Genomic DNA, 26800 nt, shown 5'->3' on the forward strand with positions numbered 1-26800 from the left:
TATCTACCAATAATAATATGCAACATGTCATTCTTAAATAAATGGCTTCATTGCCTTATCTGAATCATTTAATGCTGTACTCTCTTACACCAGCCAAGTATCTTACTCAACCGACAAGCCAGTCACGTAAATGAATGGATTCTCTACAAGGAATTAATGGGTTCAAAGCAAGGTTTGTTGCTGTTTTTTGAACATAATGTGTCAAACTCTCAAAGCTGACTCATGCATATGTATGTACACACACTAGAATGTTGACATTGCTTGGCTAGCAATAAAATAAAGGTTTTCACTATTAAAATATTTCTTTCAATTTTGGCACACACCTAGTTCTTAGCTCATATGCATCACGTTCACCATTTACGGTGTACCTTTTGTCCCAATGGAAATGTATTTTCTATATGTTTCTGTAACTGTTACCTTCTGAGGTGACAAAGTCCTCTGTCTGAACTTTTCCACTGTCTCTGGACCTGCAGCAGCCCATGTGGTGGCAAACACTTCTGCTCTGTCGTGATCCACTTTGGAATGCTCCAACTGCTGCTGCAGAACAGTTGGCTTCAAGTTGTGATACACAGCCTGTAAAAAAAGAAAGAAAAATGATGCAATACACACACTTCTCTAGCTCATACGCTAGAAAACATGTTCAGCAACCCAAGTGATGGTAAATATTTGACACTCACGGTTCATTATTTAAGTCAAGGTGGGTATGCCCAAAATGTATTTTTTTAAAAAAGCACAAAATTTACAACAGCAATGAGAGCACTGGCTGAAGGAAGAACAGAATGTTTCTAACAACAAAATATGTCTGCGACAGAAAGGATACTTTAAAGTTGTTGGAACCGTTGAAATGATTAGCTGCACATTTGTTGTAGGGCAAACCGACTGTCTGGAAAGGCCTTGTACAATTGACACATGATATACAGTACCAGGATAAAATCCTACTTAAGTCAATGTTTAGGATCAGGATGTTTCATTACTTGTAAACCTATTTACATTCCTAAGAGCAGGCTTCCTCAACTTCGGCCCTCCAGGTGTTTTTGGCCTTCAGCTCCCATGATCCCTAACTAGCAGGACCAGCAGTCAGGGATGCTGGGAACTGTAGTCTCAAAACATCTGGAGGCCGAGGTTGAGGAATACCGCCTAAGAGGAACAAATTGCAGCTTTATTATTTCTTCCTATGCACCCATCCCAGTTAACATATGGGTATATGTTCTTCAGTCCCATGCGCTACAGCACACCATTATATATACTACTGCATGAAACAGAGAATACTACATGTGTCACATATGTGTGTGTGTGCGCGCGCACACACACACACACACAGGGTTCTGAATTACAACCCCAAATCATCCCAATTTAGATCACAATCCTATGCATGTTTTCTTGGAAGGTAGGTTCCATTCTGATCAATTCAGCTTACTCACTAATAATCATGCAGGGACAGGCATCATAAAGCACGAAGCAGCAATCCCAAGTGTTTTTAATGAAATGGGGAATCTCGACATAATTCTGCCATACAGCTTGAATCCTTTCAGTTATTTACTACTACTAAGTTACAGTAAATACTGCTACCCGAATAAAGGAAATAAAAAGTCAAGTAACAAAACACTTGTGGCTGATGCAGTACCTTAAAGGAGGAGGATTAGCCCTTATATTTTGCATCAATTTACTGAAAGTATAGAACCATAATAGAAGATACCTGTTCCAAAATGAATGCAATGGTTTCAAGGACAAGATGAAGATCTTGCTTCTCCATTGAAAAAGCGACTTGAAGCTTTTCTTCCTCCTCTTCTGTGAAAGTACTCTCAGTCTAAAATAAAAAGATTTCCATTTACCAAAAATTAAGATACTATTTTATTCACTAGATTGATTGGTCTCATGCCTATTCACAAACAGCATAAATGTTGATTTTATTGGCAAAAGCTGCTTTACACTGGTTCACACTAGTTCACACTAGCCCACTGGTTCACCTAGCTTAGTATTATTTATACTGACAGGCAAAATCACTCCAGAGCTTCAAACAGGAGTCACCATCCCTTATATAGCTCCCTCTCCCATCCCTTCGAACCTCATCCTCTGGCTTTCATTGAACTAGCTTTCAGCTATTTCCCGTGAGAGTGGAATAATAATTATTAGTGGTAGTAGTAGTAATTAAATTTATATACTACCCTATACCTACATGTCTCAGGGTGGTTCACAAAATAAAATTGCCTAAAGGAGAGCACAGCAGCATTTTTTAACCCCATCAGTTGCCCAAAAAGCTAAAAAGCCTGTGAAACATCTACTGAACGGTTTTTCCCCAAGTCTTCCTCCCAGCAGAAAATATTGCCCTTACAGAACTCTCAGAGGAAAGCTCCCATTGGCAGAGACACTTGGACAAGCAACTGCATTGTACTTTTCTGAACCTATACTCAATTGTCGCCCATGGATACTACCAGCTTAAGAGATTTCGCTGTGCGTTGTGCAGTCATTTTCTCTCTCTGTATACAAACCTTTAGGTGAAGCTTCTGAAGGATGCGGGAGAGCAACCGAGAGAACCTTCCCGTGTCTATAGCATTGATGAGGGACACAGCCTTTCGAACACTAGAAAAGTGGAAGAGAGGGTGGCAAGTGTCAGTTAAAGACAAGGGACTTGGTGGGCACAATAAGTTTTTCTTGGTTCTTTTCTGATACCAGGAGGTTTAAACAACAATGAAAAGGGCTGCCTACTTTTCCAGACAAAGTTCCTGAACACACAAGTGTTGTGGGGAAACCTCCCACCAGAGATGCGGCCACCAAAGAAAAGGAAAGAAACAGTCTCCTGATCAGCAATTACCACTTTATTTAAAATGTTTATTGAATATATTTGGGGGGGGGGTGTACATTTGAAAACGTGGGCAGCATTAAGATAAATTTAACAGTGTAAATAAGTTTTGATGGATGTAATAATGGAATACTGAATGGTTAAGTTTATATAAAATATGCAGGGATTTATTTTATGCAAAGTGAACCATGGGAAGAGAAGAAGGGAAGTCACTGAAATTTTGAGATTGTTTAAATGAATATTCTAAAATGTAAAACAGAAAAGTTAATAAAAAATATAGAAAAAAGAAGAAGGAATTACCACTTTATTCTATGCTTGAGCATAGCATTTCAGCTTCTAGCAACCCTGAGAAGCTAGAAATTAAAAATGCTGGAACAAAGGACTGGGGGGGGGGTGTTATACCCCAGCAGAATTTTACATCTGGTTTCGGGCCGTCTAGTTCCTGCTTTTCAACCAGCATACCATCCTCTGTCCTGCCTGAAAGTGTGTGTCGCTCAGCAAATTGCTGGCGATTGCTTTTTTCTTCGGTTCGTTGCTCTACGCACATCACAGGCTATCCAACAGCAAATACTGGTGTTGTTGTTGCTTTTCCTACCACTGCACTTCTATGCTAAGCGCAGAGGGAGAATCAGCAATAGGTTTTCTTTGCAGCGCAATGTTATGCACGTCTCGGAAACCAAGACCCGATGAGTTCAGGAGCGTTTGCTCCCCAATAAACGTGTGCACAATAGCAACCCCGGTTGCCATGGAACTGTTCAGACACGGGAATACCGGCAAGTCCGAAGTTGCGGAGACACAGCCTCAGACCCACGCTAGGTAGGCAACGTTGGCGCGGTGAAAGAAACCTGCACATGCCCAGACACCACTTTGTTTTTGCTACTTTGGTATAATAAGCCTTGGCATTGAAAACCGTTCCAAGGCGCCACACCCTCGCCTGTGCCCGTGTCATATTTAAAGGGAGAAACGGGGTTGAGGCAGGGCCTTTGGCAGACCCACAAGGGAGGAGGCAGCACAGCAGATCCTACCTGACGGTATCCGGAATAACAGTGGGCGCCGCCATCTTGGTCGCTGTCGATCATACTCTCCCCGCCCCCCGCCCAGCCAATATCCAGGGAGCTAAAGCCGAGAGCCAATCCCGCCTCAGGATGCCCGAGCTAGCTCCGCCTTTCGACTTCAACCCCGCCCCGACAGGACTGAGGTTTAGTGTCGGAGATGCTTTCGCAAAGTGGGGCGGAGAGCGGGGTGTTTCCTCTCTGTACGCCAGGCGGCGCGGTCCTTAGCTCGCGTATGCCAGATCACTTACTAATGAGACAATTGACCCATAAAATGAAAGCAATAAACAATGTACCGGTACTGTAGAATCATAGAATCATAGAGTTGGAAGAGACCACAAGGGCCATCCAGTCCAACCCCCTGTCAAGCAGGAAACACCATCAAAGCGTTCTTGACATATGCCTGTCAAGCCTCTGCTTAAAGACCTCCAAAGAAGGAGACTCCACCACACTCCTTGGTAGCAAATTCCACTGCCGAACAGCTCCTACTGTCAGGAAGTTCTTCCTAATGTTTAGGTGGAATCTTCTTTCTTGAAGTTTGAATCCATTGCTCCGTGTCTGCTTCTCTGGAGCAGCAGAAAACAATCTTTCTCCCTCCTCTATATGACATCCTTTCATATATTTGAACATGGCTATCATATCACCCCTTAACCTTCTCTTCTCCAGGCTAAACATACCCAGCTCCCTAAGCCGTTCCTCATAAGGCATCGTTTCCAGGCCTTTGACCATTTTGGTTGCCCTCTTCTGGACACGTTCCAGCTTGTCAGTATCCTTCTTGAACTATGGTGCCCAGAACTGGACACAGTACTCCAGGTGAGGTCTGACCAGAGCAGAATACAGTGGTACTATTACTTCCCTAGATCTAGATGCTATACTCCTATTGATGCAGCCCAGAATTGCATTGGCTTTTTTAGCTGCTGCATCACACTGCTGACTCATGTCAAGTTTGTGGTCTACCAAGACTCCTAGATCCTTTTCACATGTACTGCTCTCAAGCCAGGTGTCACCCATCCTGTATTTATGCCTTTCATTTTTTTGCCCAAGTGTAGTACCTTACATTTCTCCTTGTTAAAATTCATCTTGTTTGCTTTGGCCCAGTTGTCTAACCTGTTAAGGTCATTGTGTGATCCTGTCCTCTGGGGTATTAGCCACCGCTCCCAATTTGGTGTCTGCAAACTTGCTCAGGATCACACAATCAATCAGTCAGTAGCTGAACTGGGTTCCACACAGTCACAAAAGCAAAGCAAAAAGAGCCGCATGAACAAAAACGCAAAATAAATAGCAAAAACAGACAGACCTCAGTGTAATACTCAAATCGGAAGGGTAACACTCAAAACAGAGCCCGTTCGGCTTCTAAAAGTTCGCAAACCAGAACACTACCGGGTTTGCAGTGTTTGGGTTCCAAGTTGTTTGAGTACGAAGGCGTTTGAGAAACAAAGTACCACTGTATAGGTTATCTTAAAAGCGGAAGAAGAACCCCTAATTCACCCTTTCCAACTTGAGCTGCCTAATGTCTTCTTTGTGCTTCCATAGGGGTTGTGTTGGTCATGTACCCGGTAAGTTAAATAATTATGCAGTTGGAAGGAATTCCCCCAAGGGCTATCTTCCTGCAAGGCAGGAACCGCTGCTAAAGAACCCCTGGCAGGGAGGTGGCGCAGCCTCTGTTTGAAAACTTCTAAGGAAGAAGTACCCACTGCCTTCTGGAGGAGCCTGTTCCAGTGGAACAGTTCCACTGATAGCCCTCTTTTCCAGGAATTTGCCTAATCCTATTTTACATGTTTGTAGATCACAGAAAAAAGCATTTGGCTTAATTATATTTAGGTTGATCAGAGTTCTCTCTCTCTAAGCAAGCATTTAAAAGTCATGTTAATTTTTAGCTGTTCATATTCATGCCATAAAGTTGTCTTCTATAAGCCGCTTATACAGCTCTACTTTGTGTAATTTTGATACTCAGATCTCAGTTGGATTGTGTTTCTTTCTGTTGGGTGGGGTGGGGGCAACATTCCATTTTTGTTGGGTTCAGGTAACAATAAGAACCGGTCCACAGAGCAATCTTCTCAAACTTGGTGCCTGCTTTATCTTTTGGACTACAACTCCCATCAAACCCTCAGGAAACATGGCTGGCACCGATTTAGGGCAGGCTGCCGTTAGAGAAATTTCAGTGCTTAGGGCATTTATGGAACTGGCACAAAACTTCCTCTGAATTTGCCCTAGGATGAAACTGAATGACGAGTCATAATAGCTAACTCGGAAACAGAGGAAACAATCCTGACTGAATTTATTCACTTCTCACTTTTTAATTAAGCCTCTTATTTGCAATGTCCCCCTCTGAATGTGCAAAATCACTAAATCGCCAAATCGCGACCCGTGCGTGTGCAGACGCAGCACTGTGGGTTGCGAGCGTGCCTTCCGCACGGATCACGTTCGCAACCCGAGCGTCCACTGTACAGGATTTGAGTTTAAAGTCTGGGAACTGGCTGGTGCGCCTGAACTCGGCTGTCTACACCAGGGGCCAGAAAGGTTTACCTCGCCTGGGCCAGTTTACTCCAATAGAGATCCCTCTGTGGGCTGGATTGTGCACGCATGTGAGTGCGCGCACCTGCAATTTCCAGCGTCTGCACCTGTGCAGACGCGATTTCCGGTGTCTGCACCTGTGCAGACGCAAATTCTGGCGCTGTGAAAGCAAGTCCCCGCACTGTGCCAGTTTAGCACAGGATGCAGGGACTTGCCGAGAGGGCAGCTTGGTTCAGGGGCGGCTCATGGGCCAGTTAGACGAACCCTTGGGCTGCTTGTGGCCCACGGGCCTTAGGTTACCTACACCTGCTTTACGCCAATGGGACACTGCTTTGGGAATACATAATACACAGCAGGGGCGGATTTGGGGGACAGGGTGCCCTGAGCGGGGACAAAATGTGGCGGGAGCCCCCCTTGAAATATTTCTTATATTCACAATAATTCCTTTGGTACAATTGCTTTTCTAATGGATCTTCTCAGTAGGTACAAGTAGTGCTTTTTTTCTTAAAAAATGTTTAGGGGTACTCTCATTTTCCTACTCATATTGAAATACTGCCTCAATGTGGCCAAACTTAGATTCACAAAATGTTTAGGGTATGTGTACCCCTGTGTCCCCGTCCCCACCCCCCACCCCGAAAAAAAGCACTGGGTACAACACATAGGTGCCATCTTTACTCTCTGCAAGAGAAAAGAAGGTTCCTAGGATCTGTGTTCCTTTGGAGAATTGAGACATGGCAGAGTCTGCCGTAGCTTTAAGAAATATGGTTTATTCACCCATTTGCACCTTCAGTCTGCACGGAGGGAGTCCAGATCTTACAGCATGGTCATGTCAAGTGGGCACTATTCCTCTGGTGCATCTATTCAGTTACAGAAGCCCTTATCCGTACTGATATTGTTCGTCTTCGACACTTCCGGTCTGCCGCGCTGGAATGGAGGCGCAGAAACCTCGCGCTGCGAGGTTTCTGGCATCGCGGAGGGGGGGGAAATCCGCGGGGGCACGCGGATCCCCGTAAATACCCCTGGTTGAGCGTCCAGGGGGCAAATTTTGTCTGGCAGAGCTCCAGAAGCGACTCCTCAGCTGCCCAGGAAGCCCGCAAGAGCTCCTGAGAGCCAGCCGAGTGGCAGTCGCGGGAGCCATTTTAGGCATACCATCGTTACCTCCAAGAAGCGAAGCTCCGAGCCTCCAACCTGCAGGCGGTGGATTCTTCCTGAAAAAGTTACGATCTGGACGAAGTAAGTTGAAACCAATCAATTTGGAACAAGAATTTGGCAGTGGGAGGCGGAGATTAAAAAGGGAAGTCATCTCCCCCCGATTGAGTAATTAAAGATCGCAGCAAGATAGAAAACCCAGAAATGCTGTAAAAAGAACTTTTTCCTGAGGCAGAGTAAAGGAAAAAATAAGTGGTGTATTTATCTCTGCAAAAGACTGAGATCTAGTAATGAGAAAAGCCCCCTGCGAGCCTGGAGTCGGGTCAAAGGAAAGATCAGCCAGTCTGCTGAATGACGTCACAATACAAAGGAATGTGTCTGGCTGAATGTGAGAGACTGAGAGCTGTAAACAGTGAAAGAGGACTTGTTTTGCCTTGAGGCTGCTCAGTATTGACTCTGAGGAAAAGAAGGAGTAAAGAGAGAGATTTTGACCAAGTGGGACTAGATTCCTGGCTTTTTGCTTGTTTGTTTACTTTTCATTTTTATTGGATCAAAACATCAACTCCACTGCCTGTCTGCACAAAGATGGAGGAGGTTTTAGACAAAGGACTAGGAGAGAAGGTTCCAGAGAGTGGACAGGAAGTCACACAGTGGGACTTAATATTGGCAACAATTTTGGATCTTACTAAGCAAGTGAGTATCTCCAAGCTTGATGTAAATTTCCTGAGAGAAGAGACTGTCGAGACATTTGTTTCTGACTTTAAAACACAGGAACTAACAGAAATAGAAGATCAGGAGAAGGGAGAAGAAAAAAGATTGGAAGACCAGGACCGTGCTGGAGTGACGCATGTAAAAAACCTTGAAGAGGAGAAAGATAATATTGAAGGACAATATGCTGAACCAATGGACTTATTTCCTGAAAAGAACACTGTTCTACTGGTGGGAGGGGTGGAACAGGGAGGAAAAGTAGGAGAAAACACTGTTTCACTGGTGAGAGAAGTGAAACAGGAGAGGGTAAAAGCAAAAAAGCACCCCAAAAAAGAGGCTGGGAAAATCAGCGCCCCGGTGAGAGAGGGGAGGATGCAAACAGTTGGGGGGCAGAAAGATGATGAAAAGGTGCAAAGATATAAAGTGATGGGATTACAGAAGAGGGGGGGCAAGAGTTCGGCAAAAGTTGGTATGGGACAGACTAGGGGTGGGTTGAGGGGTTCTGGATTATCTGGTATTGTCTGAAATAATATGGTCTGATCTCGGAATGTATTAAGGATTGTATGAAGAACCTGGCTGATACATCTGGAGACTTCGATTTCAGGGAAGGGGGGGGCGGGAACTTTGTTGTGTGGGTGGAAGTAAATGGGTAATAAATTTGGATGCGAATCTTATATATTTTTGGGTAAGGGAAAGAGATTAGGGATTAGATAATAATAATTTTGGAGAGAGGATGTTAAGAGAAAAGAGGTCAAAGTATAAGGAGAATGGATAATAGCAATGAAAAAGTTGAAACTTAGAAAAAAGAATGTGAAGTTAGAATGGGAAAATGCGAGAACTATTTTTAACAATAAGAACTCAAGAAGGGGAAATGAGGAAGCCTGAATCTGTTTTTGTTTTTGTTTTTTGTTTTTGTCTTTTTTCTTCTTCTTTTTTGCTTTTCTGTGCCTTTTTCTTTTTTTTCTGTATTTCTTGATAAAATCTAATAAAAATTATATTAAAAAAAAAGATATTGTTCGTCTTCATCATTAAACATCCATCAAATTGTTGAATTATGAAAACATACTCAATAATTGCATGTTGAACTGGCTTTGCTTCAAAAAAAAATCCCTCCAGCAGCACCTTAGAGACCAACTAACTAAGTTTGTCATTGGCATGAGCTTTCGTTTGCATGCACACTTCTTCAGATGCAGTCTCTAAGGTGCTACTGGAAGGAGTTTTTTTATTTTGTTTCGACTACAGCAGACCAACACGGCTACCTACCTGTAATTGGCTTTGCTTCAGTGTTATTTCATTCCTCCCCTGCAGTTTTTCTACCTGCCCATCTATCAATAGGTGCCTTCCTAGTCTATTTCAGGTGCAGAATACCTGAAGGAGCCTCTCCACCCCATCGTTCTGCCCGGACACTGAGGTCCAGTACCGAGGGCCTTCTGGTGGTTCCCTCGTTGCGAGAAGCCAAGTTGCTGGGGACCAGGCAGAGGGCCTTCTCGGTGGTGGCACCCGCCCTGTGGAACGCCCTCCCATCAGATGTCAAAGAGAAAAACAGCTACCAGATCTTTAGAAGACATCTGAAGGCAGCCCTGTTTAGGGAGGCTTTTAACGTTTAATAGATTATTTTATTTCATTTTTCTGTTGGAAGCCGCCCAGAGTGGCTGGGGAAACCCAGCCAGATGGACGGGGTATAAATAATATATTATTATTATTATTATTATTATTATTATTATTATTATTATTATTATTATTTTCTGCATTTGCACCACTATGGCCCCTTCCTGGGTCTGCATGCCACATTAAAGGGGCGTTGTGCATGTGTGAGTACAGAAAGGAGTGGTACCTGCATTTTATTCAGCATTATTCTTCAGCATTATTTTAAAATAAACCAGAGCTTACAGAGGGAAACAAATATGGGCAATAAACATCCGGAGGGATCTCTTGATTTACGGTAACTGGCTCTCTTATGTAACTTGAACACGATACAGTAGGCCCCCCATAACATACAATTTTCCTCCTAAGACACGGTGGTACTTGCATCATAATAATAGCATAACAATTCTGGACCTAAAAGTACAATCCCCTAAAGATTCCTGGGTATAATATTACATGATAACATATCTGCACTGTTTTTAAAAAGATGAGCCGTCATCTCAGACCTATGGCTCCAGAAAGTCTAATAGTTTCAATCCCAGGTTTTGACCATTAAGCCGCCCCTTTGGGTTTCAAAGAGTGATTCTGATGTATTTTGGGCAAAATGCCAACTGGTCCCACTTCATCACTTGATGGAAAATGAGTCTGGCCTGTTCAGCCACTCGTAGCGATCAACGTCTGCTATGGGGAGAGCTTAATAGTTAATGTTCACCAGCCTTGGCCTGTTAAGAGCAAAACTATGCCAGAACATTCACAAATCACAACCTCTTTCCAGGCTCTTTTTCTTTTAACAATACAAAGCTGAACGTAAGTAATATTTCCAAGCCCAAGTAGATCTGATTGAGGACCGCCAGTCTCAAAATCAGTTAAACTTGGAACAAAGCCTCAGCAAACATTTCAAGATATAATCCAGATACTTTCTTTCTTGGTCTCTGCAATCTTGCAACTGATACAAAAATTAAGTTGTAGTGTGACTTTGTCAGCTGAGCACATTCCAAACTCCACACTAGAGTTTTGGAGTCAAAGAGCAACCATTTGTGAAGGGTATCTGGCTGCCTATTAAGTTAAGTTCTCTGCTTTTTTTGTATTTAATACAATACTATTTTAACACAATAATGCTATTCTTAACACAATAATGCTATTTTTTAAAGATATAAACAGTGAAAAGCAGCACAAAAAACAGTGCTTTCTGGAAGAGGAAGAAGTAAAACTATTAAGAATACAGGTATACAATAAAAACTACTAACTTTAGAAGCCCCGATTGTAAAACAACAAGGTGTTTAAAGCCTGAGTGGACATACATTTATTCATCTAGTGCTGAAAAGAACATAAAGGTGGTGCAGGGAACATGCATTGCTGGGAAGGACATTACATAACCAGGGTTTTGCCACTGAGGTCTTTCTTCATTAGCCACCTGCTTCAATTAGCATCATAGAATCTTAGAGTTAGAAGGGACCTATCGGTCATCTAGTCCAACCCCCTGCAAAGCAGGAATCTCAGCTAAAGCATCCATGACAGATGACCATCCAACCTCTGCTTAAAATCCTCCAAGGAAGGAGAGTCCACAACCTCCTGAGGGAGACAGTTCCACTGTTGAACAGCTCTGTCAGAAAGTTCTTCCTGATGTTTAGTCAGAATTTCCTTTCTTGTAACTTGAAGCCATTGGTTTGAGTCCTATTCTCCACAGCAGAAGAAAACAAGCTTGCCACAGAGCCTAGAGCTTGCCAATCATAAGGTCAGCGGTTCAAATCCCCGTGACGGGGTGAGCTCCCGTTGCTTCGTCCCTGCTCCTACCAACCTAGCAGTTCGAAAGCATGCCAAAGTACAAGTAGATAAATAGGTACCGCTCCAGTGGGAAGATAAACGGCGTTTCCGTGTGCTGCTCTGGTTTGCCAGAAGCGGCTTTGTCATGCTGGCCACATGACCTGGAAGCTGTATGCCGGCTCCCTCAGCCAATAGAGCGAGATGAGCACCGTAACCCCAGAGTCGGTCACGACTGGACCTAATGATCAGGGTTCCCTTTACCTTTACCTTGATCTGGACTCTATACTTCTGTTGAATTGTTAAATGCAGATTTTGCCGAGTAGTCTTATTGTACTGAACCTTTCAGAATTCTGTCTATATGCCAATAAAGGATTGAGATTGAGATTGGTCTTTGGTCAAGCATGTCTGCAAAGGGGAAGCCCATACGCAGCAAACCCTACAATTTGTACCGAGAATACAAGAATAACAAAATTGAAAACTGCAAGCCTACCACAAACACAGAAGTGTGGCTTGAGCACTTCCCAAAACATTTTGTGTGACATTGAAGGGACATACTTTTAAGCAAAACATTGACTTGTGTTGGAGCTATACCAAACAGCACCAGCTGAAAACCTGACCAAGTTGGCATATCAGAAGTGATTTCCCGTGGCTGCCTGTCTCACATTAAAAGCCGATGAGGGGAAAATGAAAGTGAACAACCAAGCCTCCCAACAGAAAGTGTTATGGCTCAATTTTCTCTGAAATAAGAAAAAGGGGTCAAGGCCACCTAGCCAATTTTGTGAAGGTCAATTGGAGTCAAAAGAAAACTACAGCCAAGCAAAGAAGTATTGCAGGGAGGGGGGAACCATCAGCTCTTATGGGATTTCACATGCGAATTTAGTCCAAAGTTATTTAAAGTTCTAATTTACATTAACAGTTTAAGTGTGCAGCTATTGCATAACTGCATTAGTAAACTGCAAAGAGAAGCAAACACTGCAGAAACCTTGGTTAACCAGAATAAAAATTAAACCTGTTAGCGTTTCTCTTTGCTGCAAAAGGTGGGGCTCCCTCAAAATTGTAATAAAGTTTTCATTGTGATTTTAGCCACTATATCATTTGATAACCTCTTTCATATATACCACTATATTATCAGCATACATGCCCATTTCCTTTCCACTAACCTCTATGTCGCTGATTTATTTATTTTTTCAGTCAGGGAGCCGTGACTTGTTGTCCAGTTTCAGTATCTTAATAGTAAGCAACTCATTTAAGGAAGGGGAGGGGAAGTGACTCAAAGTTGGAAATGACACTTTTAATAAAAATCACCTGCATGTTTCCTTTTATGAATATCCGTTTTTATGTACATTACAGGCAGACTAGTGTAAAATGGTTGAGAACGTAACTTTTAAACTATGAATTCCTTAAATACATTTAGAACCCGGGTCTTCGTACCAATAAAAACTGTATGCTTGACATTATTTACCTCCAACTTTATTTTCTGCAACTTTGCTCAAGGACTTAAACATTTACTTTGATAGCCCCTCGTTCTGCACAGATGATAAACACAGAAGGAATCAATCTTTGAGTTGTGCAGCAGCCCGTTGGGGAAAAAGAAGAGGCTTTCATTAATCTTGAATTCCTTGGCTCCCCCTTTCCTCTTTCTGTTTGCAAGAGTCACTTTGCAGTGTGATTTTTCAGGAGGTCACAGTCTTTTCACCTGAGCAATAACAGGGTACAATAATCTATAGGAGGCATGTATAGATGCAGTCAAGAAATAATGAGCTTTTAAAGAGGGGAGGCCTGCTTTTTCTTTAATTTGCTTCTGCTGGCTTTGAATTGGTTTATTCCCAAGGCAGTTGGATCTGTCCAACGAAAATGTTCAAATCTCACACACACCCCTTCTCTACAGCCTTAACAGATGAGAAAGATTAAATAAACTTCCTAGTAGCCAATTCCAACTCCTAACTTGATCAAATTGAAGAAACTCAGAGGCTAGGCAACATATTATGAACCAATGCCTGGTTCAGAGCAAACGTGAACAAAAAGATATGAGAAAGTGCTTGAACTTTTTCATCTGCCCTTTTCCAACTCCACACACCTAGTGGCTGTGCGTGTATTTTGGCCTCCAGACAGACAGAAAAGACTGCTTGGGGGGTGATTTGGAGCAGATAAGTGGTGGGTGGTGAAAGTGTTAAGCTCCGCTCTCTTCCACACTCAATATTATGGTCTGCATGTCACACCCTGACAGCTCTGCTACCCGTCTTTGAACGTCAGGCATTTTGTTCCTCTAACAGGAGGAATAACACCCCTCTCTCTTCTTAAATAAATAAGTCCAGCCTCTGTTTCACAACAACAGTGGTTAGGTAAATAGCCGTTCAAAACGGAAATCTGATAACTGCCCCGGCCTCTATTTGAATCTCATCGTAAACCCATTTCCGGTTGCAGCGACACTCTGCCCCACACTTGGTGGAATTGCATTTAGGGCAGGGGTAGAAGCAGCCCAAGCAGTTCTTATCCAGGCAGTCACACAAATCCACTTTACTGGAAAGCAGCCGGCCGTGTTTGTCATATTTCTTCGTGGGTCTGTAAAAAAGAAAACATGGAATCGCCATTGGTTTTCAGAGTATGAAGCAAATAAAAGTGGGAAAGCCATTGGGTGTGTGTGCTCCGTACTTCCTCCTGATACTCCTGCAATATACAGTGTACCTCAGTTGTCAAAAGTAATCCGTTCCGGAAGACCATTCGACTTCCCAAATGTTCAACAACCGAGGCGCAATGGGCGGTCTCCAAAGTCCGCCAAAGTCAATGGAGAAAATTGAGAAAAGTTTCAAAACGGAAGCAATTACTTCCTGGTTTTTGGCATTTGAAAACCAAAACATTCGGCTTCCGAGATGCTCAAAAACCAAGGTACTACTGTACTGAAAAAACAGTTTTGAATCTCAGACCTTAACTTGGGGAGATATTACCTAAGTCCAACATGGAAGGATGAGTTAGGGGTTGTTTGGGGAAGATGTTTGCTAAGGACTGCTGTGCCCAGGAAGATTTTCCACAGATAACCTGGATGCAGCCACAGTGGCTCTAAGTTATGCAGTTAAGCACTGTAGCCATATAAGAACAGCTGTCATTTCTGCGGTTAGCAAGGGACCCTAAATATCAGGAATCTGTTCAGTTGCACAACTTACCTAACAAATGGGCACACATATCAACAAACTAGGGTTCAGTGGAGTATTCTGCAGGGGACAGCCAGGAACATTAGCCACAAAGACTGGCCAGCATGATTAATTACAATCCAAACTAACGAGAGATAAGGAATTGCATTCCTGTACTGTCTTGCAAACAGCATATTTAAAATAAATTAGAGGTGTCCTGGATTCTGATCTTGATGAGCACTATCAATAAGCCTATCCTGGTTCCTTATCAGCAGAATTCACAACCACCATCAATTCTAGTTTTCTTGGGATTCAGACTATTTTTTTGTCCTCCTCATCCAATTTATTAGTGTCTCCAAGCACCAGTTCAAAGCCGCTATTTGCTTCCGATTCAGATGCAAAAACAAAGTAGAGAAGGGTACCACCAGCACATTGATGGCCCCTTTCTCCAAATTCTGGACATTTTCCATGGAGTTTGTTATACTGTACTAAATAAACCATGTGAAGAAGAAGGGGAATGAGAAAGGTTTGCTGCACTCAAGTACAGTGGTACCTTGGTAGTCGAACGGCTCGGTTCCCAAACAAATCGGGTCCCAAACACCGCAAACCCAGAAGTGTTCTGGTTTGCAAACGTTTTTCAGAAGCCGAATGCCTGACACGGCTTCCACAGCTTCCAATTGAGTGCAGGAAGCTCCTGCAGCCAATTGGAAGCCGCACCTTGGTTTTTGAACTGTTTTGGGAGTCGAACGGACTCCTGGAACGGATTAAATTCGAGAACCAAGGTACCACTGTAGTCTCCATAAAGATGTAAGCTGTCCATTACTATTTTACCATTATAACCAGAAAAATTCTAAACCAGTTGAGTGCAGGGACCCGAACTGCATTCCATTCCCTAAGGATGGCATGATAACTTATGACAATTTCTTTTATGCACTTTTCTCTTGTTTTTTAAAGACAAAGCAGCCTCGGCAGATAGAAAAATCAACTCTGCCCTCAGATGAGCAGGTAATATTTATGATCAACTGTGGTTCTACTCCAGATGAACACCTGCCTACTGGGGCTACTGAAAAGGATACAGTCTATGTTGGAGCGTGAAGAACAAGGAGAAGATGGATGTTACCATTGGGCCCCACTTCTGATTTTTCCCTTGTCTGCCTAATGAATGTTAATCAACTACCAATTCTGTGCCTATTTACTCAGAAAGCAAATTCCAGAGAAACCAGTGGGGCTTAAAATACAGTTTGATCTTAAATTATAAACATCAGGACCCAGCCTTATGATCTTATGGTAATTGTTATGATGGTCTGTAATTACTCCCAATTTAAAATATAGAATAAGATGTCGCATGTTACTTACTTCTTTGTATTGTTAAAACAATCCTGGTTTATCATTGACATGCAGGCTTTCTTCTGTTGCTCTCGGGTTTCAGGGTTGAAGTCTGCTAGAAGCGGTCCCGGATTTTGAAATGCCAGGCATTTCAGCTGACGCTCTATTTGTTGCTAAGAGAAAAAGAGCGGTTCTGATAAAATACTCTAAATCAGGCAGTAGCACAGGGTGGACCCATTCCAAGCCAAACCCAAACTTAAAGCATTCTGCGGGGTGTGGCATGCTTTTGAACAAAGAAGGCATTCACCTTCTTACCTTCTCCATTTGAAGTTTGACAGCCACACCGACATACACCCAGCCACTTCAATATGACTCACACTTATTTATTTATTATCTATATTCTTAGTCATCTCAGAATATAGATCCTCCAGATGATGTACAGTAAGTTAAATAAAACCACATTTTAAATGTAACAATGATACGAGCTCACACTAAATGCCAGATCAACACAAAGCAATAAAGCAATGCCTATCCCAAAAACTCATTGTGCACATCAGAAAAGCCACAACAGAGGAGCCACCCCCCAAAAGGCCTTCTCTCTCCAGCCATTCCCACAACCTGTCTGCTGTGCTGAACCCACTTTATTGGGGGTTCCACTAATCCACTAATGATAGTGGTGGATTGCTGGGCGCATGAAGGAAAGGAGGGAAGGATGGTCGACCATCACAATGCAGATGAGATCAGGATGGCAAAAGGCAGCCAACTGATTTCTGTTGCAATGCAGGAGAAAGTATCGGTTCAATCATCCATCACTCTCTTTTCCTCTCTTGCTCACCATTTCTGCATGCTCAAGGCGGAGGATTATCTTTACCATAATGGCATCAGCTGTAGGGCACATGCAATTTTATAAATTATGAATTATAAATTCCCCTCATCTTGTCATAATTTAGCAGAGAGAGCAGATGGCAAACACAGGGGTGGAGAGATAGCCAATGCACAGAGAAACTATGCCAGCCAGCCAACCTGTCCTGGCCGGGCAGGCAGCTGCACTAACTGCTACTGGAAATGATGAACAAAATCATGATAAACCAACACTTATTGGTGTCAACAGTAAGTCATCATCAGAAACAAATCATGGTTTACAGTGAATGAACAAGCAATGTGCAGAAGCACTCGTGCCCACTCTGCCTTGCCTATCCCTAGGAGAAAAAAACATTACATGCAAACCACTAACTGGTAAGCCAAGAACAAACCTTTGAATCCATTTGTGGTTTACTGAGAGAGAAACAAACCTCAAATGCTGCTTCACATCTAACACTAAGGCAAGCCTTGCAGTTTGTTTGTCCCAGAGATGCTGAAGGTGTGATTGAGTAGAACACACCAGGACACTCCTCATAGTTTTTTCCTGATTATAGCTCTTTACCTGCGAACCAGGCCAAGGTTAAATGACAACAAAGAAACTATAGGGCAGCACCACTGAGCCTCTTGGCCTTGCCGATCAGAAGGTCAGCGGTTCGAATACCCACAATGGGATGAGCTCCCGTTGCTCGGTCCCAGCTCCTGCCAACAGTTTGAAAGCATGCCAAAAAGTGCAAGTAGATAAAGAGGTACCGCTCCGGTGGGAAGGTAAACGCCGTTTCTGTGCGCTCAGGAGCGGTGCTAGGGCTTTTTGCGCCCTAGACAAAAAACACCTTCATGACGCACGCACGCTGCTGATGCCCCTGCGTACCCTCCATTGGCGGGAGGAGTGCGGGCCAAGGGGGGAGCTCGGCGCCCTCCCGCCTATGGAGGGGACACTTTGGGCTCCTCAACTGTGGCGGCTGCAGCGAGCAAGCGGCGGTGGCAGCGCCCATAGCTGAAAGCTTCAGCTGCGGGCGCTGCCGCCGCTTGCTCACTGCCGCCTCTGGGGAGCTCACAGCGTCCCCTCTGTGGGCGGGAGGGTGCTGAGCTCTCCTTTTGGCTCGCGCTCCTCCCGCCTGTGGAGGGGACGCTGGGGGCTCCTCGGCAAGTGAGCGGGCGGTGGCAGCAGCACCCATAGCTGAAGGCTTCAGCTGCGGGCGCTGCCACCACTACCGCCATGGGGGTTTTGTGGGGCAGGCTCGGCAGCGCCCCCTCCATTTTCGCGCCCTAGGCAATGGCCTAGACCGCGTAAATGGACGCACTGGCCCTGTGTGCGCTACTCTGATTTTGGTGTTCCACTGCGCCAGAAGTGGCTTAGTCATGCTGGCCTCATGACCCGGAAAAACTGTCTGCGGACAAACGCCGGCTCCCTCGGCCTGTAAAGCGAGATGAGCGCCGCAACCCCAGAGTCGTCTGCGACTGGACTCAACTGTCAGGGGTCCTTTACCTTTACTAGCATTAGTAAGGAAGCTGCTAGGCAGGCATGATAGTTGAGTTGCTCACTTAAGCTAATTTTGTGATGTCTAAGAGACCCTCAGTTTGCCTAGGTGCCAAGACAACCACTCAAAATGTACCGGTGTCATGATCAAGGGCCCTGACACTTTATCTACAGGGGGAAAGGCCATGGATTCCGAGGATATCTCTGACTGGGAGGGAAATGCAGCCTCTAAACCCACCTGTGACATGCATCTTCAGCCTGAAGAGGTCACATTACTTTCTTCAAACACCCAAGGGCTTCAGCTCAGAAGCTACAGTAGTAGTAGTAGTAGTAGTAGTAGTAGTAGTAGTAGTAGTAGTAAATTATTATTATTATTATTATTATTAATATTAATACCCCGCCCTGGAAATGCTTGAACTCTGCTACTCTCTGCTAGGTAGTTGCCTCCCTCCAAGCTCTTACCGTCTTCTTTCTCCACTGATCCCCTTCGCCTGGCAACTCATGAATCTGAAGGCAAGGAAAAGGCACAGAAAGAATCATTGATGCAAAAACAATAAAATGGGCAAAGGTGCTACAGCAAAGTACTGAAAAGAATGAATAAACCAAAAGCCAACACATTAATAGCTAGGGAAAGTATTTCAGGGTGGCCGTTTTCTTTTCAGAAGCAAGAAAGGGTTGAATTTTGATTCATAATAAAATGCAAGTAAGCTAGTAAATTTTGTGCACAAATTCAAATGGGAGCTAAGAATGAGGTCGTGCTTTTATTTATTTATTTTAAAATATTTAAGTCAGTACAGTAGTTGACTACCGTATTAATTTAGTTGTTCGAAAAGGTGGGGGGAGGAGGGACAAGTCAAATAAATGAATTGCAGAAAAAACAAGCATCTATTCTGTTCTAATAAAAGGCTTGCACAATGAAAGCGAAATGATAAGGAACAACATTGAAGGAGAAAACGCCAAACTTATGCTCGATCAACTGTGCAATGATGTGCCTATGTGGCTAAAAATATATCACCTGCCTATGTTTGACTAAATTGCTCTCGGGCTGTTACCTTTTCCTATTATCAGCTTAGGGCTGAACGCCTTAAATTCTTCCATGTGGAAACTGTTGTGACATGACGAGTTGTTCGTTGTGGCTCACCATAAAGTCTGAGCAAGTTCCACCAGGGAACTGCTAAACTCCCTCTTCCAATATTTGTGGTTACATGGCCAAACCTGCCTAATCTGTGAGATGAATCACCACGGGCAAGCAGCTCTCCATGTAACAACAGCTGCCACATGGAAGGATTTAAAGCAGCCTTCACATGCTAGCTGTACTGGATACATCCCCCCCCCCCTATCACACACACACTTTTCAGAGCTGATTGAGGATGCAAATGTATTTGCAGATGCTGAAGCGTTAACCTACGTTGCATATTTGTAATGTGTGACTGTTTTCTTTGTGTCTGGAACTTTATGTCAAGATCTGGCCCAGATCCTTATCTCCCCCGTCATACACAAGCCACATTTGATAGGTGGGTGGGACCTCTCACCTGTCTGTCACGTGATACCACAATGCCATCAGGCACCTGTGTAGGTGGTCACCTGATGATATCACCGACACATGAAGTTTTGATACAGGTACAAGGATGTGGGAATGTTAAGGATAGTAGGAGAGGATATATTGATTAGACATTATCCTTCCTTCACTCACACCAGTGAGTCATGTAGCAGAGCAGATTCCCCTCAACACAGCAGGAAGCTAGTTTGCAGATTCGTTTGAATCGCTTTGTTAAGCAATCCAGATGCGTTATTCCTGGGTGTCCCCTTTTATCCCTCTTAAAAGAATAAAGACACAAGAGTCTTTCCTTAAAAGTAACAAGATGTTTACTCACATTCAGTTCACAGTATTATCCCTGAAGGCAGGCTTTAGCTTGTGATTACATAACAAAGTGTGAGTTAATCCCACACGGGGATTGAGCCCATGCGCTGCTGGCTGATAGCCAGCAGACAGCAAAATACATTAAGAGAACAGCATCAAGAAAACAAAATGGCTGCAGGAGAGCAGCATGGCATCAAAAGAAAGATGGTTGCGTGACTCGGCTCTTTTGCGGAGTCAGCCAGGGTCACGCCCATCTTTTTGGTCACATGCAGGGGGAGGACGCTCCAGATCAGGGGAACAAGAAGTTATACTGGCTGGAGTAACATCCCCCTGCCTGTGTCCACTCTAGGGAAACAAAGGAATGTTGTATTTGACTGCTCCAATGGATTACATCCCACAAAGGATAGGTTTTTTAGACAACCACTTACAACTTCATGAGTAGGGCAGGTGAGTGTGGCAAAACACGCTTGCAGGTCAAACTGGGATGCCTCACAGCTGGAGGTTCCCCACCGCTGTTTTAGATTACTATTGCTATGCATGTGGTTTGCATGGCCACATTGCCACACCCTCATCACTGACAATATCAACATTGATACACACATAAGGATAGGTTCTTTTGAAAAGCATTCCCTTCTTTGCAAAAAAAAAAGCCAGATGGGCCATAGTACCATGTAGCTGAGTATCTATTTCTGCTTCTCAGGGAAGCAGAACAGAAAACAGCCACTGGCAGAAAACTGCTACAATATATAAGAAAGCAGATAAAATAAAAGCAGCTAATACACCAATTCAGAGAAGAAGAATAAACTAGCTCTAAATCTATGTGTGTTGTGTGCAAAGGGTAACAGTCTGCGCAGTGACAGTACCTACGCACGATACAACCTATTATATGACCCCAACAAAACCATTTGCTGCATCACACATCCCTGACTAATCCACTTTTTGTCTAAGTAACAGCATATGAAAAGCTGGATTCTATGCACATGTCAACATAAATATATGAAGACGTCAGCCCACCCTAGATCAGCTATATATTTTCACCCTAAGACAGAGAATGTTTTAGTTGCTGAATCAGTCCCTCCATAAATTTCTTGGTTTGGATACTTGTGGAACTACAAAGTGACCCAATTAAAACAACACAGTGGTAGAGTGGTTAGAGTTGTGTACTAGGGTGTGGAAAGCAGTGAAGTTCACTGTATGACCTTGGGTCAATGGTAGTATCTCAGCCTAAGCTACCTCACAGGGCTGTTGGGAAGATAAGGTGGGGACTGGGAGAACTACACATGCCATCTTGATTATTTTGGAATGGAGGTGGTATATAAATGTAATAAGCAAATAAACTCATGGTGTGCAGTATATTGTTTTGGAACTCATGATTTTGTGATTGTGACATACTCTGAGGTCATTTACAGAGTTCTTACCCTTCCCTGTATCCTGCCACATCCTGGGGATCACAAGACAAACTTAACTGTGTACCTAAAGGCCCCACCTCAGTCAACAGAATTACATCTTCAATAGAATAGCCAAATGCATTATTAACTGCTACCATATAGAGCCACAGAACTTTACCATAGTTTGGTTAAAAGGCTGAAGATCAGGACATGCAGTGAGATACTGGAATCCCACTGTATCAAACCACACCAGCTGTGCTTAAACCTCAGAAATTGATTTATAAACCAATTATACACAACATGGTATTGAAGCCAACTTACAAAAACAAAAAAAGTTTGTTCTGACTTCTGAACTTGCATCTAACTACTGTCATAGGCAGTGAATGTTTCTTATGTGCTTCAGAAATAGTGGAGTCTAAAATTACAAGTCTTTCGTGCTGCTCTCATGGTAAATGAATAGCATTGCTCCTCATCAGGTAACTCCAACTGAAGGCCCCGAGCACAGGACTGCATTTATAGATACAGTATTTGCCTGTAAAGTTAACAGAGGCCTAACTGCATCAGGACGTTGGCTGGGATGAAACGAAGGCTGATGGTCCATTCAGGAAAGGAGGCAGGAAGGAACACTGGAGCCTTGGGGTGTAGCAAAAGGTCAAACAAACATTTCAGTTTTCTATCATTTGACCCCAACTCTTTGTGTCAGCTACAATAGTTCAACTTCTGGTTCATACACAACAGCAAGCCAAGATTAGGGGGAAGTGAATCTTCAACATTCTGGCAAAGCCCTCAGGTAGAACAGGAGAGGGGTTGGACATGAATCCAAAGCTTTGCTTGGAGTTCTTCCAACTCATGTACATAGCACTAAAACTGTGAACCTGTCCCACGTGGAAGGAAGAGGGGTGGTCAGTACTGCAGTGGTCAGTGGAGTACTGCTTACCTAACCTGACACTCATATCACTGTGGCTTTCTGGGAGGGGGTGAGGCAGCAGCAAGGCTGCCTAAACATGTAAACCTGGTCATTGTAGCAATAAGGGTGTACTGGCAAGCTAGCTGCATTGGCTCCAACACCATGTCAACCTCTACTGGAAACAGGAGAAGATATTGGTGGTATCCCAAATTCAAAGCAGCCTTCTCAGAGAGGTTCAACTGGCACCAGTGCTTTTTCTGGGGGGATGCAGGGGTACACATATCCCTAAACAGTTTGTGAATCTTTCTACTTTTGTCCATTTATTGCATTTATTTTTCCCCATTTGAACGATAAAATGGTGATTTTCTTGAGTCAAAATGAGAAAACCCCTAAACATTTTTTTAGGGGGAAAAACACCACCTGGCACCATCTTTATGATATTTTCAGCACCAGGTGAAGAGTTATCTATTCTGCAATTAACACACTATAATCTCAACCTCTCAGTTTTAAGCTGAGCTTTGAATTGTGCTTTAGGGGTTTGTTTGTTTAAAAAAAATTAATTTGTTATAGTTTTTAGTGTTTATATTTTTTAAATGTTGTTTTTGCTTTGTGAGCTATCCAGAGAATTCCTGCTATGGGAAAAATTATTATTATTAATTATGCATATCAATCAAACTTATTAGTTGTCCTTTTAAAAAAAGCAACTCAAATAAATCCAATAAATAAACAACAGCCTAGTACTTACTGTTTGAACCTGTGACACGTTGTCTCTGAGCTATATATCCCCCCTCCCATTAAGATGGTGAAGAAAACTACACATCACTTTATTGACAGCATAAAGTCCATCCTCCATTTCCTTTGTCCCATACGGAGCCTTGTCAGTAGAAAGATGGTTGAAAATATGGGCATCTTGCAGCACTTAGGAATACTGGAGCTGCTAAATAGCTAGGTGGGGGGGTGGGTGGGTCCCCAAACCCAAGAGAAATCTAGGCATGTTATACATTTGTATCAGTACTCAGGTTCGAGACAGATTTCTAACGGGAGGAACCCCCTGGTTCAAAAATGTAAACTTTTATTTTATTGTTATTTATTAAATTTGTATACCGCCATTCATCTCCAGATCTCAGGGCATTACACACAGACACAGACACACAGACACAGACACACACACACACACACACACACACACAAAATACAATATAAAAACCACAGTGTGGATCAACTTAAAATCTCATTTTCTATACTGTAATTTAGGAAAGAAGACACCTTTTGAAAGATAGAAATAAATAATATGTGTGCATTCAGGTGTCCTACCTGTTGTTTTTGCTCTTTAGTGCAGGCGCTAATTGCTCCTACCAGCCCCGCAGCTGCAGATTGTTTTCCTGCTGGACCATTTCCTTTTGAGGAACCATCCATTGCCAAAGGCATACAAAACCTAAAATGGCAGATGTACAATGTATACAGGTGAAGCATGTGCCAGACTTTAGGCAGCTAAAGATTTTCAAAGATGGCAGCAACAAGACCTTTTATGGGGCACATTGACCTAGCTACGGAACCCTTCCTTTACCATAGTAACTGAAGCCAGGTTTTTTATTATTCATTCTTACTTACATTACTCCCTTGCCCCGCCTCCAAAAAAAATCCCACTGATAGACTTCATCTCCACATGTTAATTCCTGCAAGTGCTTCTAAAGCTTCAGAAGGCACCACAAAAATGTTTTTAAAAAAACAACAATGGCAGATCAGGACAATTTGAGGGCTGCTTAATCTAATAACAGTATCAGCAAGAATGACAAAGAGCCTTCTGGCACGATAAAAAAAAACCACCCTAAGAAATTTGTTGCAACACAAAACTTCATTACATTAGAGATATATTAAAAGGTATCGAAGCCAGTATACTATAAAAGTCTACAAATGTTTGCTTGGCTTTCTAGCCAAGCCAACAACCCTCAGTACTAATTCCAACCTCACCCACCCCCTTTCTGGCTCGTGCAGAGGACAAATTCTGGAAGACTCTGTTGTGACGTGGGGTTTGTGATTTCAGCTCTCTTGACATAATATGCTGGAGACAGTTCTCTAGTAAAAACTCTTTATTAAAGTTAACAAGACTGACTCTGAGGGCAGGAAGGCTACATTTATAGGGACAGGGAACTAGCTAGAAAGGGATACATTTTGGAGGGAACAATATCAGGCAATCACAGTGCTGCCTTTTGGAAGAAACCAATAAGACAGAGGATCCAAATACAGCAGCTTAAATGAACCAATAGTAGCTGTACCCTCTGGAAGCAAAAGGCAGTTACTTTATCCTAATGCAAATACAGACAATAATAATACAGATATAAAATCCTTTGACTCAATACACAACAGACACCAGGTTTTTGGTGAACGGCAATAAGGATAAGCTTTCCTTTTCTATTCCTGATGTGTAAATCTGAGCCCCAGTCTTCCCTAATCCGAGACCCTCCAACTACAACTCCCATCGGCCCCACCCAACATAGAGGACTCAGGAAGGAGACGGCGCCTGGCCTGAATTGCACCAGAAGTCTAGCTGAGATAAAGAATATGAGGAGATATTGAAGAGATCTATATACTTTATACTATACTGTGTATATGCTATATACTAATCTCCTCAAGGGGGTGGGGGGCTTGGTGAGAGAGACCCCCAAGACAGCCTCAGAGAGGCTCTCACGCCTGCAGTTAATTTGACTTAGAATAAAATAAAATATATATTTGGCTAAGAATATATTATAAAATATATATTTGGAGACACACACACACACACACACACACACCAGATTTCTTTCAGGTCAAGTTTTGTAACAATCAGGAATGGAGGTCATCTGGAAATAAGGTGAATAAAGCAGGAGCTGGAATTGGGCCAATGTGCTTTCCTGTCCCCAATTCCTCTGCACCAAAACAGAAATCTTCCAGGATTTGTTAAAGACTGCTGCTTCTTGTATGTATAAGCCCTTCTTCCTCTCATCCCACCCCACTTCTGGGAGCAATGTATCTGGCTTCTCCTTCCTCTTTATAGTCCGAAAGCTCAGTTAATTACAGGGACTTCTTCTATCCATTCTAACTATATATTTTCATTTCTTTTTGTATACAATTTTATCAAGTTTTCTGTTTTACAATTTAAAATACTCATTTCACATCCTTAATATATCAATTCCTTTCTTCTCTTTCCATGGCTCATTTTACATATCATAAACCCCTGCATATTAAAAAAAAAACCTATTCCATTATTGCATCCATCCAAACTTGTTTACCCTGTTGAATTTATCTTAACGCTTCCAGCGTTCACAATTATTTCCCATATATTCAATAAACCTTTTCCAATCTTCTTTAAATGTATGTTCTTCTTGTTCTATATCAGGGGTCCCCAAACTAAGCCCCGGTGGCCGCTAAATCCGGCCCACGGACGGTCCAAAAATCAGCATGTTTTTAACATGAGTAGAATGTGTGCTTTTATTTAAAATGCATCTCTGGGTTATTTGTGGGGCATAGGAATTCGTTCATTTTTTTCCCCCAAAATATAGTCCGGCCCCCCACAAGGTCTGAGGGACAGTGGACCGGCCCCCTGCTGAAAAAGTTTGCTGACCCCTGTTCTATATGTCAAGTCTGCGAGTTGTGCGTATTCTGTCAACTTAAGTTGCGACTCTTCTTTAGTTGGGCCCTCGCTCGTTTTGCATTCTGGGGTAATTACAGGGACTTTTTAATGACGAAACAGCTTTAGACAGCTTTCCTTAAAGGTGACGATATTTTCCCCCACCCACAGTAAATGTTATCTCCTGCCTTTCCCTTTTACTAGTTTCAGCCCCGGGATGATAGGGAGCCTTGGGGCCAGCTCTAGATTTTCCCAGTCTCTGCTTTCCTTCATTTCCTTTCTTTATAAAGGAACAGAAGGAGCTAGGCCACTAGAGCACTTCAGGCCACACAGTGTCACAATGGGGTGGATATGAGCCCCAGCCATGCCTGGCCTCCCCCAGCAGGCCCAGTGCCGGATTTACGTACTTTATAGCTTAGGGCCCCACTCTCTTGGGGGGCCCCAAAAAAATTAAAGGAAAAAAACCTGGATGTAAATTTCCAAAATATAAGATAAAAAATAAAACCTACATACAGCAACAGTGTTTTGTGTTGTGTAGCCTCCTATGGTGTAAGTCATGGGCCCCACCTGTTAGCCTCTTCCCTAAAATATCACTGGTTTGTTCATTTCTATAT

At 43.1% G+C, this 26800-nt stretch overlaps 2 protein-coding genes and 1 long non-coding RNA gene across 3 annotated transcripts in view; 1 reads left to right on the forward strand and 2 right to left on the reverse strand.

The window, feature by feature from the left end:
* COMMD10 (COMM domain containing 10) overlaps positions 1-3888 on the reverse strand; it is a 58877-nt gene extending 54989 nt beyond the window's left edge. Inside the window, exons 1-4 of the mRNA XM_035100291.3 lie at positions 3826-3888; positions 2490-2580; positions 1697-1807; positions 418-573 (exon numbers count right to left, since the gene is read on the reverse strand). Coding sequence (XP_034956182.2) covers positions 418-573; positions 1697-1807; positions 2490-2580; positions 3826-3860 — 393 coding nt within the window. The 5' untranslated portion in view covers positions 3861-3888. The remainder of the gene's footprint in view (positions 1-417; positions 574-1696; positions 1808-2489; positions 2581-3825) is intronic.
* LOC148684384 (uncharacterized) lies at positions 3329-16102 on the forward strand. Its single transcript, XR_015946243.1, has 2 exons — positions 3329-3616; positions 15714-16102. It is a non-coding gene; the product is annotated as an uncharacterized LOC148684384 (long non-coding RNA).
* ARL14EPL (ARF like GTPase 14 effector protein like) lies at positions 12905-24133 on the reverse strand. Its single transcript, XM_035100237.3, has 4 exons — positions 23894-24133; positions 18886-18930; positions 16116-16258; positions 12905-14193 (listed from the first exon to the last, which is right to left on the reverse strand). Exons 1-4 carry the CDS (start codon positions 24050-24052, stop codon positions 13986-13988), a joined length of 555 nt encoding a protein of 184 aa, XP_034956128.3. The 5' UTR covers positions 24053-24133; the 3' UTR covers positions 12905-13985.
* Between the last annotated feature and the right edge of the window lie 2667 nt (positions 24134-26800).

This window comes from Zootoca vivipara, chromosome 10 (assembly GCF_965207765.1).
Source record: "Zootoca vivipara chromosome 10, rZooViv2.hap1.1, whole genome shotgun sequence".
NCBI classification, from domain to species: Eukaryota; Metazoa; Chordata; class Lepidosauria; order Squamata; family Lacertidae; genus Zootoca; species Zootoca vivipara.